The 15,490-nt window shown below is 31.7% G+C and overlaps 2 protein-coding genes across 2 annotated transcripts; both read left to right on the top strand.

Annotated features, from left to right (window-relative positions):
- Positions 1-3,871: 3,871 nt before the first annotated feature.
- On the top strand, positions 3,872-10,969 carry LOC129805647 (uncharacterized). The gene is made up of 3 exons (XM_055853691.1): positions 3,872-3,953; positions 10,335-10,438; positions 10,758-10,969. Exons 1-3 carry the CDS (start codon positions 3,872-3,874, stop codon positions 10,950-10,952), a joined length of 381 nt encoding a protein of 126 aa, XP_055709666.1. The 3' UTR covers positions 10,953-10,969.
- Positions 3,897-15,340, top strand: LOC129805648 (uncharacterized). The gene is made up of 2 exons (XM_055853693.1): positions 3,897-3,953; positions 15,004-15,340. Exons 1-2 carry the CDS (start codon positions 3,925-3,927, stop codon positions 15,338-15,340), a joined length of 366 nt encoding a protein of 121 aa, XP_055709668.1. The 5' UTR covers positions 3,897-3,924.
- Positions 15,341-15,490: the final 150 nt, after the last annotated feature.

The raw sequence follows: 15,490 nt of genomic DNA, 5'->3' as shown, positions 1-15,490 counted from the left end.
ATGCAAAAATTGCAAAAATTCCTTCTACACTCGACTCTTCGTTATCCGGCACTTCGTTATCCGGGTGACAGCTGCCAAACACTGGCGGTTGATGTATTCAAAATTATTTTTACTAAACATGAAGTTTCTCCAGTGTGAATTTTGTATTATTATCATTGTATCGAAGTTTTTAATACATAATTGTGATAAAAAATGAAACATAAGCACACCATGAAGAAAATTCTCTTGTTCTTTGTCAGACAGAAAATAAATTCACACAGCACAAAATATAAAAACCGTTGATCATTCAAAAAACCTAAATGTCATTTTGTCCCCCAGTCAGCCGGATAACGAAGAGTCGAGTGTAACTAGCATACTTGTTGGCGTAAATGAGAAGATGTCACTTTTTTATGGCTGTATGGCATTAGATATAGTCATAAATGGACATTTTGATGGCTTTTTTCACCTACCTAAAAAAAAATTGACAATTGAAAATAAATTTCAATTGTCACAATATGACAACAATTCAGAAATCAACGTTTTTTATGAAAATATCTGCTCTTGGCATTTTATGTTAATTTTATGTTCTACGTGTGATTTTTTGCCTGTAAAATTTGAATTTTTTAACTCTATAATATAATACAGTAGAGTCTCTCAAATCTGAATCTCTCAAATTCGAACGACGTTTGGATTCAAAATGTCAATTGTGAGGTTATGTTAGAAAGTTCGTATTCTTGATGAATGAAAATCATATTTATGTGCTTCTTCCTGAATGTTTACATACATTATGGTCGTGTAAAATGAAAAGGAAGTATGTTATCACTAAGACTTGCGAGAAAGTACGGGAATTTGATTCAAAGTACAATTTAATCTCACACAAATTTCGTTAGTTTTGAAAAAATCGTTCGAATTTGGGAGGTGAGAAATGTCAAAAATACCCCCCGAGCGTTCGAATTTAAGAGACTCTACTGTACATTAAATACGATTCTAAAGCTTACGGCAAACCTTTAGTATCAGAACAATTTCATGAAATCAAAATTCATATCCCTTTCTCTATAAAGCTCTGTCTATCTAAGATCTAAGTCTTTCACACTCAAAAATAGATTGAACGTTGAACTAAATTGAATTTGTTGTGACATTCAAAACAAAAAGAATCGTTTGAAAGAGTGTTATATATATGCAAAGAAAACGGTGGATTTTTATTTCATTTAATTTTTTCGATCTAAGTGACCTGGATCAATCCATTTAACACTTAAAACCCAAAGTGGCATTTTGCTCCAATTTTAAGTTTAGAGCTTCATAGTAGGAATTCTATTTAATATCATGTTAAAGTGATAATACAAATGTATAGAGAATTTAATTAGCTTTCGTTTAGTGGAAAGAAAATAGTTGATAACTTTTGTATTATTTAAAAAATAGGGAAAAAGCCAATGGGCGTAGAATACCAGATTGCCGTAAAATGCCACTTTTTATATGAAGTTGGCATCAGAAATGGACAATTGAATGGCTTATACTACATAACCTAAAAATTGTTATTTTTTTTTAGTTTTGTCGCGATTCGCAAAAATCGCAAAAAATACGTGAAAATATTAAAATAATGATTAAAAAATTAAATAATATAAAACCTAGAATTGTTGTAAAGTGGTACTGTACAGAAAAATAAAGTGAAAATTCACTTTACGCCTTGTTTTTTCTTTTACGAATTCCTGTTGGAATTTCACATAAAAAATTTTTTTTGAAGCGCAAACTATATATATAATAAGAATCTGAAAATTTTACTGGAAAATATATTGATATGAGTCCTAAAATTTTTGCTAAATCGCTAGGAAAAGGGAAATTCAAAGGAAAGCGGTTTTTTGCTACGAAAATCTGTAAAACTTCACTTCCCGGCCGGAACAAAATCGGAGTTATAACATATTTCCATGATACTAGTCTGACAAAAATCTGAGTCCGATTTGTATTATATTTTTCATTTAAAAATATATGATAGGGTAGAATCAGTACTTTTTCGCCAGTAAGCACTTTTTCGCCACCTACAAATAAAATCACTCTTTCAGGGAATTATGAGCTCATGGAACTACGAAATGACTATTACATCGTAACCTCTAGTCCAACGGATCAGAAAATCATAACTGGTGCTCCACTGACTAGATTATTTGCAAGTTAATTGAAGAAATTGTCGACAAGGTGAACAGTCACCAAAAAAATATGGAGTTCTTAATAAACTTGTCAACGCTCAGACAAATTGTCTTGCAAATTGTTTTGCAGTACAGTATTTGATATTTTTTCACTGAAAGTCACTTTGTTATTAACTAAGCTTCACTCTAATATAATTATTTAAGGTAAAGTACCCTTTATTCGACCGGTTCCTCTATTCGACCGGTAGATTTATTTATTCAATTTATTTATATTTGCTATAATATTTTGTGTATGATCTAACATTAATAGGTCAATTATTCCATGAATAATACGAATCAGTGACAAATTCATAGAAATTGACGAAATTCACCATCAAATATTCAAAAATTGACCCACCGGTCGAATAGAGGAACCCGGTCGAGTGAGGGTACTTTACCTTAATAATGTTTTCCAAAAAAATGAAGAAATACGGATGTGGTGAAATAGGGCTTACTTTTTTCGGTTGTGTAACTACTTTTCGCCACTCATTTTTCCAAGCATTTTACAAGTGGCGCACCTCGCGGAATTTAGTTGAAACAGACGTAATTGTCAGTTGATTTTTGTCGCAAACAAAAAATGTGCAAAAAATAATTCGACATACTCTAATAATTGTCTAATATAGGTGTGGAGAATTACCTATAAAGCCTATAAATATATTGTGGTGTTATAAATCTGTCAGGGACTGTGTGTTTCTTGGGCTTCCTTCTACCGTTTGTGATATTCACGTACCTGTGGTAAACAATAATTTCTCTGTGATAGGATTCTGTGATATCTAATACCCTCTTCTTCCTGCCCAGTTTACCTGGAAATATATATTCCTTTAGTAAATGTCTTCAATTGGCAAATGTGGCATTTTTTGTCAATTTTCAGAAAATTCATATAATTAAATTGTAAGAATTACAAGAAATGTGAAAATATTTATTGGAAAATGAAATTTATGAGTCCTAGAACTGCCGTAGTAGTCTTACGGATTGAAAAATTGCTTTTTTTGTTGAAAATATCTGCACTTACATTTTATGCCAGTTTTTGGTATTTTACGTGATTTTTTGGATGGGGTTTAAGTTTTAAAAAAAATCTTAGAAATTAATTTACAAAAAATTGCAAAAATTGCAAAAATTCCTTCTACTATCATTTCTTTGGAAACTTCCATAGGAATTGTCAGTAGAAAATCTAGATGCCAGCCATCATATCTATCAGACAAAGTATTTAGTGGGCCGTAAAGTCTGAGCGAAAGTGGATGTTTTTCTCCTCGACATTGAGAAATTTTCACACGATTTATTATTAATTTTTCCGTGAAAAATAATACTTGCCACCTGTCTAGTACGTTTGATTTGAAACTCAACATCAATATATACGTGATAAATATTTAATTGTCTCATGTACGAGTGAAGAAAGGTACATTTTTCATTTCCTGATACCTCTTCATCAGAGTATGGCAGTTTTTCCATTTCCCAAACAATCACGCCATAAAATATTGATTTGGTGGAAATTTTCCTCAGTTGTTTTTTATGACAATCCCCACGCAGTTACCACAAGTATCCTAAACATCCAATGATAAATACCTCTTGTCGATTTTATTAGTCTTTTGCAAGATTTCCTGGGTGTGTCAACCATACTGAACACAATTCAAAAGAGAAATTTTGTTTGTTTTTCTGCTTTTCTGTACTTTGAGGTGCAATAAAAGGTCTTTTTCACTTCCAGAAAACCATCTTCAATGCCATACGTTTTGGTGCGTGGGAATTTGGCGTCCTACAGTCACAAATACCCATGGAGAGTCTTGGTTTCCGGACTCAAAGGTACGTTGGAAGATATTTTGGTTGTTCTGTCCCGGTCAAGATTCCAATCAATAGTTTTCTAGCCTTGGCAGAGGCATTTTTAAATAATTCATACGATCAATGCAACTGTCCAGTATATCAAGCGGAGACCCAAGATACTTGAACCTTTAATTAGAGTATCATTGCGACAATTCCCATTAACATGGCAAATTTTTGATAATACAAACAGGCAATCTCTTCAAAGATATTAGCATTTTTCAGTCATAAACCATCATTCCACTATCTTAAATTTATAAATAGTAGAGCACAATAGATAAGAAATAATAGGTCTATGCGGTCTATGCAATAAATGAAGCAGGCTTGAAAGATTCTATGTAATAAATTAAATTAAATGATACGAAAGTTTATTCCAAAATTCAAGGCAAAATTCAAAGACTGAGGCTCACATTGGTTCTTACCATTAGAGAATAGTGAATAATAGAGTAAAGTAAATGGGCTTACAAGCATTTCATCTTTGGTGTTCTCTTCTCTGGACGCATTCCAAAATTTCGTAGAACGTGACTCAAAGGCCCATAAAAGCGTCAGATGGGAAAAATTATTGAATAGAAACTTGCAGTGTTGAATGCCTTCTCATTGGTCTTGGTTAAATTGTAGTGCTGAAATAATTTAGAAGGAATTTAGAAATGAAACCCTGAATATCCTTTAAAAGAAAACGTTAGGAACAAATAATAATGTAGTTCAAAAAATTCTTTGAAAAATTCGCTACCGTAAACTGCAAAAATTTTTGCGGTGTAAATATTTGCATTTTTAAAAACAATTTCGCTCATCAGAAAAGTGCAGTGTCTCGGCTTAACGGGAAATGGTGTGTTGTAGTAGATAATTTGATATTAGTTTATAATTTATAGTTAGGGGAGACTGGGACAAAAAGTCACAAATCGAAAAATTCAAAATTCAATATCTTCCAATATAAAAAAAGATATAGCGGCTTAAAATTTTTTCCATAGATAGCCTCCGTATACCTTTTTCAATGTCGTAATTTTCTTAGAATTCGAACAAGGAATTTAGAAAATAAAAGATATCGAAATTTTTAGCCCTATTTTTGAAATATTTTGCTGGCAGAAGATATCAATTATTAATAATACTGCTGGCACAACTTCCTTTCATGAAGGAACTAGGCCTTCCCACAAGGGGATTTTTCTAGACATGCATTATTATTTTTTCTTGTACGGGATGAGGTTGTCAATCCCATGCCCGTGGAATCAAGTGCAGGGAAGCTCATTGGATGCAATCCGAACACCCTTTAACGCCAGAAAAATTCCTGGTGACCTAAAGGGGATTCGAACCCGGGACACTTGCATCATAGGGCGAGTGCTCTACCACTTGACCCAATGAGTTCTCTATCAAATATTTGGTCATAGACACTTTGAAACAAAAAATTTGTGATCAAATATTTGTTCATTCAAATTTTGGGACTTAAAATTATTATATCAATTATTATAATATATTATTATAAAATTATTATATCAATTATTACCTACTTATTTTCCAAAATTGATGCACTGGTGAATATTTGCCAAATAATTTGGAATCTTTGAATACGAAACCGCTATCTATTTTAGAATTTTACAAAGATCCTTTTCTCCAGAAATTCTTTTATTAAAAACGATCACTTGGGGTAAAAAGTAACAAAAGGTATGGAGCAAAAAGTAAGAAAAACCTAAGGAAATTCTGATGTCTCACGGCGAAAAGAAACATCATTGCCAAGTCTCGCCGCTTGTTGTTTGCATTGCTCAAACGATTTGCAGTCTTTTTTGTGTTTTTTTTTTTTTTCTAAAATAGCTTGAAAAGCTCTTTTCTCGTTTAAATAAAAAAAAAACGGTGTTGTACAAAGGTGTAGATGAATAAATTTTCTATGAAAATATGTCCTCTAGGTATTTTTTCAAATTTACGGAAGCCTGTAATGAAACGAATCAAAAAGTTATAATACCTCATGCCTGGTACTATTTTCTCCAGAATTTTGAAAATGGTCACAAAATTAACCTTTTAGAAAATGGCTCGATAAACGTATTTCCTTACAAAATAGAGGAAAATGGCATTCACAAAGTTGTAGAGCAGTAAATGTCTTATAAAATTGCACTAATTAGAAATTTCTGGAGCGCTAGGGTAGCTTGTAAAAAAATAAAATATCCGTTTTGTGACTTTTTGCCCCAGTCTCCCATACTGATTATAAATGGGTACGGGGTACAGGTACGGGGGGTCTCGGGATTAACAACGTTTTTGGGACCAAGAAATCGCACGAATTCGCAATTCACAACATAGAATGATTTCATAAATGCAGGAGATATCTTTCGAATTGGGAGCATTTTCAGCATCTATTTTAAAAATATAATAATATGTCTTTTTTAACATACAACGAAAAAAAAATTAAATGCTTTTTTGTTCTTAGTTTTTCAATAAATTGATAGAAGATTCAAAAATAAGTAGGGTAGCGTACTATAGTATAATTGTGAACAGAATTTTAATTTAAACCTTGAGATCTCCTTACTTATTTAAGATGAGCAAAGAAAAAAGGAAGATCACGAGGGAGTATAAGCCTTAGGTCCTGAAGGGGAATTCTGTAACAGTATGATTCGGAACCAGGATTATCAAAAAATCATTACAAAGAGCTCTATGAAGTTTTAAGTAATTTATATGAATCGGGTATTGAACTACAGTGCCCGGTTTGTAATCCGGATGATTGGGAGACAATATGACAGATGTCCGCTTCGTAATCCGAATGGATTTTTTGAATTTGTTCAATGTCTCGAAAATATAATACAAGGTTTTTTTTCTACAATAAGAATAAGAGTTTTAAAGAAGATTAAAAACACATAATAGAGTATTCTATGCTATTATACTTCATTTATTAAAAAAAACATCATAGGATAATTCATTTTCATTGGTAAAGACACATACATACACGACCTCAAAATTATTTTAAATGTAACCGTCGATAACTCGTCCGGATTACGCCGATCCGGATTAGAGAGCGGGCACTGTAGTTTTTTTAGAATCTACCACATAAAAAAATTTGAATTTTCCATATGACATTGTCATACTGTTAGAGAATTGCCCTACTGGACACATTTACAACTTAAGCCGATATACGTCTTAACCACAGAATTCAATATTATCTAGAACGGAAAATGGCGTTATGTTTAAATTACATTTCCATCAGTTTCTTGACTAAGCCGTTGCTCGGCTTAAATCAAGAAACGGCTTAGTAGGAAATTGATGGGAATTTAGTCAAATCATTATTTTGATTATAATTACGTTAAGCTGTTTCTGGGCTTAAGTCGTAAGTGTATCAAGGGCATTATGTCGGCTTCAGACCTGAGGTTTAGCGCAGTTCGCGAAATTGATTTTTCGTTCGTTATTGATTTTTCAGAATTAATCGGATCATTTGCCCATAATGTTCAATCCTAGTCATATTTTCCCAACAAATCTTGACTGATAAGGAATTGGAGAAGTTAAGCCATATAGCTAAGCCTTAGGTCTGAAGCTCATATTAGGATCCAAACTGACTCAGGCTCTGATCAGGAACTGATTGATCGAAGATTCTTCGATAATACTTATCCTGTAAAAATGTCAGTAAAGATTTAGCCCAAACTGTCATACATTTTCTTCATAAATTTCTTAAATTATTTAACAAATTAGGGTAAATTAAGCTAATTCAAAACCTGCTCCAAATGGAAATTTTTCGCTACTCCAAATGGAAACGTAATTGTTTTCACGATAAATACAGTACTAAATTATTATATATATATACTTTCTATATCACAGTTTCATTATTTAGTTAATTTTGCTGCAAATGAAGCGAAAATTCATTCATATTCACAAATTTTTAATTGCTTATTTCTCAGAAAAATTAAAAGTGTACCTTTTCACCATCGAATTTTTCATCGATCGACCATGTTTTCCAATGAAAAACACAATGAAGTGACTGTTGTTTATTCGTTTTGTTTAACATTTATGTCATATTTCTAGCTACTTTTAGTCAAATTAAGTGCTAATCTTTATTCTTAACGGTACGTGAAGTTTTCAAATGAAATAATTACCTATTCCGTGAACAAAAAAGTTTTTCAGAACTCTCTGCAAATGCTTCAATAGGAAACACCAGAAATATGATTTTTTGGAGAAATTTTCTTATTGTTTTAGATGGGAAAGGAGAAAAGACTAGGAATAAGAACAAATCCTGCACTCAGGAGTAACTCAACAAGATTTTGGAAGCCTTTAGTCGCGGTTTCACTTACAGTGTTTGTCTCCAATTAGAAAATTTCCCTTGTCTCCATTTGGATTAATATGTTTCCAATAGAAGCATTTTACTCTCGCGTATTTTTCTTGCATTTAAGAAGTTTTCAAATTATATCTAAATTTCACTAAACAGTAGCATTCTAGAAGAGTCAAGGAGCAAATTTATGTAATTCTCTTCAGGAAAAAAATGAACTTAATGTGTTAAATCTTCTGTCAAAGTTAAAGCGTCTGGAAATGGTTTTGAATTAGGACATTTACCCTAGTTAGAAATAATGGGAAAGAAATTTTATTTTAAAAAAATCTATTTATAAAATGTACTGTTTTATGATTAAAGATTGAAATTGATTGAAAATGGATAACTTAACGGGTGCCGGTCAAAACCCAGAAAGCCAAAATCCCGAATGGCCAACAATCCCGAAAGCCAAAATCCAATTCCAAAGTTCAAGTAGTTTAGAAATAGAAATTAGTGAATTATTCAATTCAATTCAATTCACTTTATTTCAAAATCCTTAGGACAAACTGTCCTCTGAACAAAGTTTGGCCCTATATAATAAGTTAGGACGAGTTGTTAATGGAGACCACATGACTCAAGATAAGCCCCCTCTTTCGCTCCCTTGGTAAAGCGTTCCAGAGAATAACACCCTCCACAAGTATGGAGTTGCGAAAATTACGACTCCCTGAACCAGGCACACGTTACGGCAATTATTACGGGAATTGTTATTTTTCAAAATTTTCAATTAAGTAAATATTTAAATTAAATTATTGTAGGGTTAAAATGTAGAAAAAGGTTATTCACTGCACTGTATATTCAAAAATCTGTACAAATTCTTTTTGCAAAAGCACAAACAATGAACAATAATCATCATCTTTGAGTCAAAATAAAAATCTGAATCATTTCTTTCCTTAGTAAATGAATTATTCCTGTAAAGCACTTCTTCCAAGGGGCAACTCATACTCAAATCTCACAAAACAAGAATTTCTTTTTTTTTAACGTTTATGATACTCTTTGAGTGTTTTTAAAGAAATTTCTTAGATATCTCGAGTTTCATGAAAAAGATTTTTTTTAGGTTTCGCTAAATGTAAATTCTCCTTGAGTTTCTATGTTTTAATGGAAGCTTTCTTGGATACCTTTTAGATCGAAAAACTTCTTATTATCAAACTCTTTTGGTTTTTGCAACAGTTTTTTAATGTTTATTGGTTTTCATAAAATTTTTGAGTTTATCAATAAATATATCGGATTTATTGTATTTTTTCGTTTTCTTTGATATCGTTAAAATAATTAAATCTCCCGGTTCTTGTAAGCGTTCTTAGGTTTCGCAAAAGTGTCTTTTATCGTTTTATTTGAGTTTTTCTAAACTTTTTCAGAAATTTCTTAGTTTCTATAAAGATTCTTCGTTTCTGCAAAAGATTTTTCTTAAATTATTTTTCTGGGGTTTCGTGAAAGTTTAATTGAATTTATCATGCAGGTTTTATAATATCTTTATGTCTATCGGCCAGTTTCTTGAGTATCTTGTAAATTTTTTTGGTCTTTTGAAGCTTTTTGAGTTTCTCGGTTTTACAAACGTTCTTAAGTTTCGCAAAACATTTTCATTTTCTTTCGTTTGTGAAAGTTTTATCGTGTTTATCGCATTTTTTCGAATATTTTACAGTCTTTTTTTTTTGGAAAATTTATCGGGTGTCTCGCACGTATTTCGATAAACTTTTTGAGAGCAAATATTCTTAAATTTCGCAATATGTTTCTATGGTCTTTCTTGGGTTCAGTAAATTTTTGTTGTATTTGCCCGGTTGCATACGGGACAAGGTTCCGGATTTCTTGAGTTTTCAATATTTTTTTAGTCTTTCGCAAAATGTTTTTGCGATTCTTAAGATGTTCTTGAGATTATTCGTATGAGTACCCCTTTATTTCTTCTCATATTGTATATAATAAAAGCTTATAGTTATTTCCTCTTTACTATTGAAAAAAAATCTCAAGTTTAATAAGAATATCTATTTGAAAGTAGATTGATTGAATATTTAGGCAATATTTTGGCATGTAGATTGTAGATAATGCTGTGAGACATTAGCCTCAAAATTTCAAAATTCTCTTTATTGTTGAATTTGCAATTTTAGCGGCGGATATCGAACAATTGAATAGATTTCCTTGTGGTGGCTATAGTGACGAGTCGACTATTGTGTACTTGCAGCATCCCTGTGTAATTTTAACAGCTCTTGAGGTTTGTTCGTCTGATCTATCTCACAAAAAAAAAAAATTCAACCTTTTCGTTGTATTATTCTTTGCAAAAGAAAATGAAACACTTATCCCAATTTCTTTCATTTTGATTTAAAAATTGCGCACTTTTTTCTATTAACCCCACATTTTATTCTGATGAATTTGGTTCACTTTCTTTTCTTTTTCATTTAATTAATTTTGGTACACGGATTATTTTATTGCTTTGTGGACGAAGGTTTTTTTTTTGTTAAATGTGTTTTTCTATTCTCGTAAAAATTCCAATTATAATAAAATTCGCACGGTATTTTTATCGTGTCATTTAGGTCTTAGGCTATAGAGTTGTGGCGTCATCTTCGACGGCCGTAAAACAAGACTATAACGAGTATATGTGGACTATGCGAAAGGAATTCTCAGAGCCAGAACCCTTTACGGATACCACTGTGGGTGAGAGGGACAATATTGCCAATTTTGGCCGAGAATCCCTTTCTGGTGTGCACAAAGTGGATGTGCCTGAATAAATTTGCATTGATAATCTGTGAGTATCATTAAATGATAGCCAGGATAAGAAGCTCTTACATTGTTTACGCTTGGAAGAAGAATCATTTGCATTTCATTAACTATCATTAACTGTGGGAATTGGATTTTGAATTTAATTACATCATTTTGCATAAGAATCATTTTGTTATCTTGATTTTTTGACATGTTTTTGCATTTTGTTTAAGAGTGAAATAAAAGCTTTATTAAAAATTGCTCCCTAAACATCAATCAACTGCTATAAATATAAATTACAAAATATTCACACGACACTGTTGCATGTTTGATAACACTTTTGTGCGTCACGAAACAATTATTTAAATATAAACAAATCCTTTGGGAGATAGTGACAAAAAAACCAAAGGATTTTTCTTTAATACAAGCTGAACTGATAAAGTTTGTTTTGAATTCAGAGAAAATGTGACTAATTTCTAGGAAATTAACTCTTGATTTTACTATTGATTAAAATTTGATCCGCTTTGAAGTTCAAAACAATGACGAAGGAAAAGCTGCGGAAATCAGCTACAAATCACACCAATATATCGAATTAATTATTGTTGCGTTTAATGATCAATGATTTTTACTACTCGAATTTCACAGAGAGAGTCTGAAAATCTATTTTATTGCTTTTATAACTATTTTGTGAGATCTTTTGAGTGATTTAGGAATCGGTTTAAATCGGTTGAGAACCCGTAAACGTTAAATGAAGCTAAAACTTTTGAGGTGTAGCATCTAAGCACTTCGACTCGGAAAGCCTATAGAACCTTTTGCCACTCCTTTTCTGATATAAAGTATTTTTATTCTTGGCTCATTAAACATTAGTATTACTTTATAAAAATGTAATTTTTAAAATAATTAACTTCCATGATGTATTAGCACAGCGTTCTATTATTTATCATGACTGCATGTTCACCATTAAAAAATAATCTTATTTGTAATAGATATTAATTATTACAGTTTTTTACGAATAATTACGGTTTCAAATAAATATTATGACATTTGCGATACGACTAACATTTACTACGCTGGTGCTTTGACTCGGCCGATAATCACGTCCATGATAAATACTAAACGACGTTCTAATACTCCTTAATTAAGACTTTAATCAGGTACCGTCGTTGCGAGTGGCTTTCCACGTTTTTTCGCTGTTTTTCAACTTTACCCTCTAAAAGTGGATAGTTAAAATAAAGGGAAGGGGGTTAATGGATAAAATTATTTGTATTCAGTTGTTAATGAATGGATTTTGTACCACTAGCATTAATTTTATAAAATTTTACTATGTTAAAAAAATTCAAGAAAAAAGGCTTGCACTTGGGATAAGGTGCGGATGACTTTGCACTTTTTAATAAATACTAAAAAATCAACAATTTCTGATAATAAACGACAATAAAGAACTTCACATCTAAGGGTAAGATGCACGAGACCTACAAGATGACGTGGTCGCCATCTTGATTTGACGTTTCTGTCCGCCATTTAGAATAACTGTCAAAACTTAAAACTTGTCCTATTGGGCTGAAATTTTAGTATGTTATATCTCATGTAAATACCTTTTCAAAATGTATCTTTGTTCCGAATTAGGTCGAGCAATTACCTAAACACAGATGCTCAAAGTTTAAAATTTTGAAGTATTCAAATTTTGGCGATCCTTATTTTCTAATCCTGAATTTTGAAACCTAAAGGAAATGCCTCAATAACCATTAAATATGATTGGGACTTTTATTTTATATATTTATTTACTCTTATATATTTAAAAAAAAATAAATAAACAAAATGTGCATTTATTTATTTTTTTTATTTTTTCATCTTTGCAAAAACAGATTTTCAAGTCCTCAAAGAACATGCTGTTATAAACAAAAACATTACTTTTCTTTTTGTTTGTTTGTTAGATCTCATCGCCTAACGTTAGCGCTGTTTTTTCTAATGGTTTCGATAAAAAACTCGCCCCGTAGTTCAGTATTCATGAAAATGTCAATATTTTGATCTCGGAGCCCCAGTATCCAGACAATTGCTTGACCTAGGTCGTATTTTATATATGTTCTGAAAAGGTCTTGACATCAGCTAGAACATACTAAAATTTCAGCTCAATCGGATGAGATTTTTGTTTTGACAGTTATTCAAAATGGCGGACAGAAACGTCAAATCAAGATGGCGACCATACTATCTTGTCTCGGTCATTTTATCTTGAGTTCTCAAGAAATTGGATAATTTTTAGCTAAATACTTCTATAATAAAGCTTTAGAAAGACCATTATATGCAATTTTATAACATAAATCATGCGTTCTTAGGAAGATAATAGTGAAAAAAAAGTATTTTAATAAAAATAATGAACAAAATCGAAGTGGATTATTCTAGCCAGATAAATTTAGAATAGATTTGGGCAATTTACTACTCTGAAATGGATTTTGGAATTGCAGCTTCAGATAACTTTTTCACGCAGCTGTTTTTTGACAAAATACCTATATTAGCATTTTACTGACTTACTGAAACTACAAGAATACTTTTGAGGATCATTGTACCTTACTTGGTACATAACATGTCCCTATGTACTTTGACATGGTAGACCAGATCGGCGAAGACTATCAATAAGTGCTAGAATTAATGAAAGTCTCACGAACAGCAGAGTGCAAAGTCACCCCCCAAGTGCAAAGTCACCCGCAACGACAGTACGTTAATAAAATTATTAAAACAGCATGCTATTATTAAGCGTAACTGGTATGCAGACGCCAAAAAAAATCTTTCTATTAGACTTTCTAACTCTCTTCTTGAGGTAGTTTCCCGTTGGTCAAATATTAATGACCTTCTGCTTAATCCGAAAAAGTTACAAGCTCTAATAATTTTTTATGAAAGATTCCGTCCCTCTCCCATCCTTCTTATTCATTTCAAATCAATTCAATTATATATTTCTCCTTAATTATGCTTTGCAGCGTCTGCTGCCGACTTAGCACTTCCGAACTCATCAGGTAAACGGCAGAACCCCTGAATCATAGATCGTATATGCCAAAAAATCTTGTTATTATTCCTTACGTCCAAAAAGGAAAGAATCTTGGAATTGTTTTCAATGATTCTTTACCCACAAACAAGTTCGTAAAAGTTTGTAATTTTTTCACAAACATTATTCGTAACATGATCATTTGACGAGCACTTTTTGTATTTTTACAAACATTTGTTTGTAAATGTTCGTGTAACACACAAAAAATGTTCGTAAAATTTTGTCATTTGTTCGTAAATGTTTGTTTTCCTGTCCATGTTTTTCTGAACATTTTATGAAAATTTACGAACAAATGACAAAATTTTACGAACATTTTTTGTGTGTTTGCGAACATTTACGAACAAATGTTGTAAAAGTACGAAAAATGTTCGTCAAATGATCATGTTACCAACGATGTTGGTGAAAAAGTACACACTTTTACGAACTTGTTTGTGGGTTATACGATTCACGAGTATTTTGTAAGTTCCCAAAAGAAATTCACAAACATTTACGAACATTTTTACAAATTATTTTTTTTTCTGTGTAGAAAAAATATCTCGCCTGTGATAAATATTAGCATGCCGTTCTAATATTGATCGTGATAGGATATTGAACCGAAACCGAAACATTTCTGAAGAATAACACAACGTTCTATTGATTCACACGACTGAGTTTAGCGATTTTCAGTCAGGTTTGGGTTAAATATTAACACGACTTTCTATTATTTATAATGTTAGTAAGCACGTTAGACGTCAAAATTAATTGTGCACATGTCAAATTTCAATGTTCTATCTTACCATTTAATTCTTTTTCCATTTCATATTTTCTTAATTGAAGATATACTCGCATTTTCGGTTGGTTGATTTTTGAGAGGAAGTATTATTCTAATACTGATGTTCATATTTTTAATAATAAATTTAAAATATATATATATATATAAAATAATTTTTTTAATTTAATGATATCATTGCTTATTAAGTGCTTAATTTTGCTTTTATGTGTATGACAAATTCCTCCAAAAATTGAAACATATTTTTCCTCCACCACAATATTGTTTCTTCACAAAGGAGTCATATTAACATTCTAAGCATGGAATCAACGAGTCCTGCGAGCACCAAGATAATCCCAATTCCTGTGCAAGCTATTCACCATGAGGGCACTTACATGTATATCGCTGTGAAGGGATCTCTTCATGCCTTCGACAGTTGCGTCTTTGGGCTCAGTAAGGAGGAAGAAACTGCAGTTACGCAGAAATTCTCCACTGACTCCAACAAAGTCGTTGGTGGAGTGATGATAAAAAATCATCCTATTCAAGTGATTAATGCCCTGAGCCAGTTGGGATACAAAGTTGTGTGTAGCACTGGTGAAACTGAAATTGTGTGGACAATGCAGAGGGAAGTCTAATTAAAATGCAATCGCTAAATTGTTTAATCCTATTATATACAAAGTTAGTGCCGTAGTTCGGTTTTTCTTCACAACAACAACAAAAAAAAGTATTTCTTAAAATATTGTGAACATTTCGTATTTAATTTTATTTTCTAAAGTATTCAATTC

This window comes from Phlebotomus papatasi, chromosome 3 (assembly GCF_024763615.1).
Source record: "Phlebotomus papatasi isolate M1 chromosome 3, Ppap_2.1, whole genome shotgun sequence".
Lineage (NCBI taxonomy): Eukaryota > Metazoa > Arthropoda > Insecta > Diptera > Psychodidae > Phlebotomus > Phlebotomus papatasi.
This window is presented reverse-complemented; position numbering and strand designations above follow the sequence as displayed.

What these genes read in the sequence shown, in the direction of transcription:
- LOC129805647 (XM_055853691.1), top strand. Translation starts at nt 3,872, where the DNA reads ATGCCATACGTTTTGGTGCGTGGGAATTTGGCGTCCTACAGTCACAAA. An exon ending in CTTGGTTTCCGGACTCAAAG is followed by an intron (nt 3,954 to 10,334) that starts GTACGTTGGAAG and finishes TTGCAATTTTAG; the next exon opens with CGGCGGATATCGAACAATTG. An exon ending in TAATTTTAACAGCTCTTGAG is followed by an intron (nt 10,439 to 10,757) that starts GTTTGTTCGTCT and finishes CGTGTCATTTAG; the next exon opens with GTCTTAGGCTATAGAGTTGT.
- LOC129805648 (XM_055853693.1), top strand. Translation starts at nt 3,925, where the DNA reads ATGGAGAGTCTTGGTTTCCGGACTCAAAG. An exon ending in CTTGGTTTCCGGACTCAAAG is followed by an intron (nt 3,954 to 15,003) that starts GTACGTTGGAAG and finishes TTCTTCACAAAG; the next exon opens with GAGTCATATTAACATTCTAA.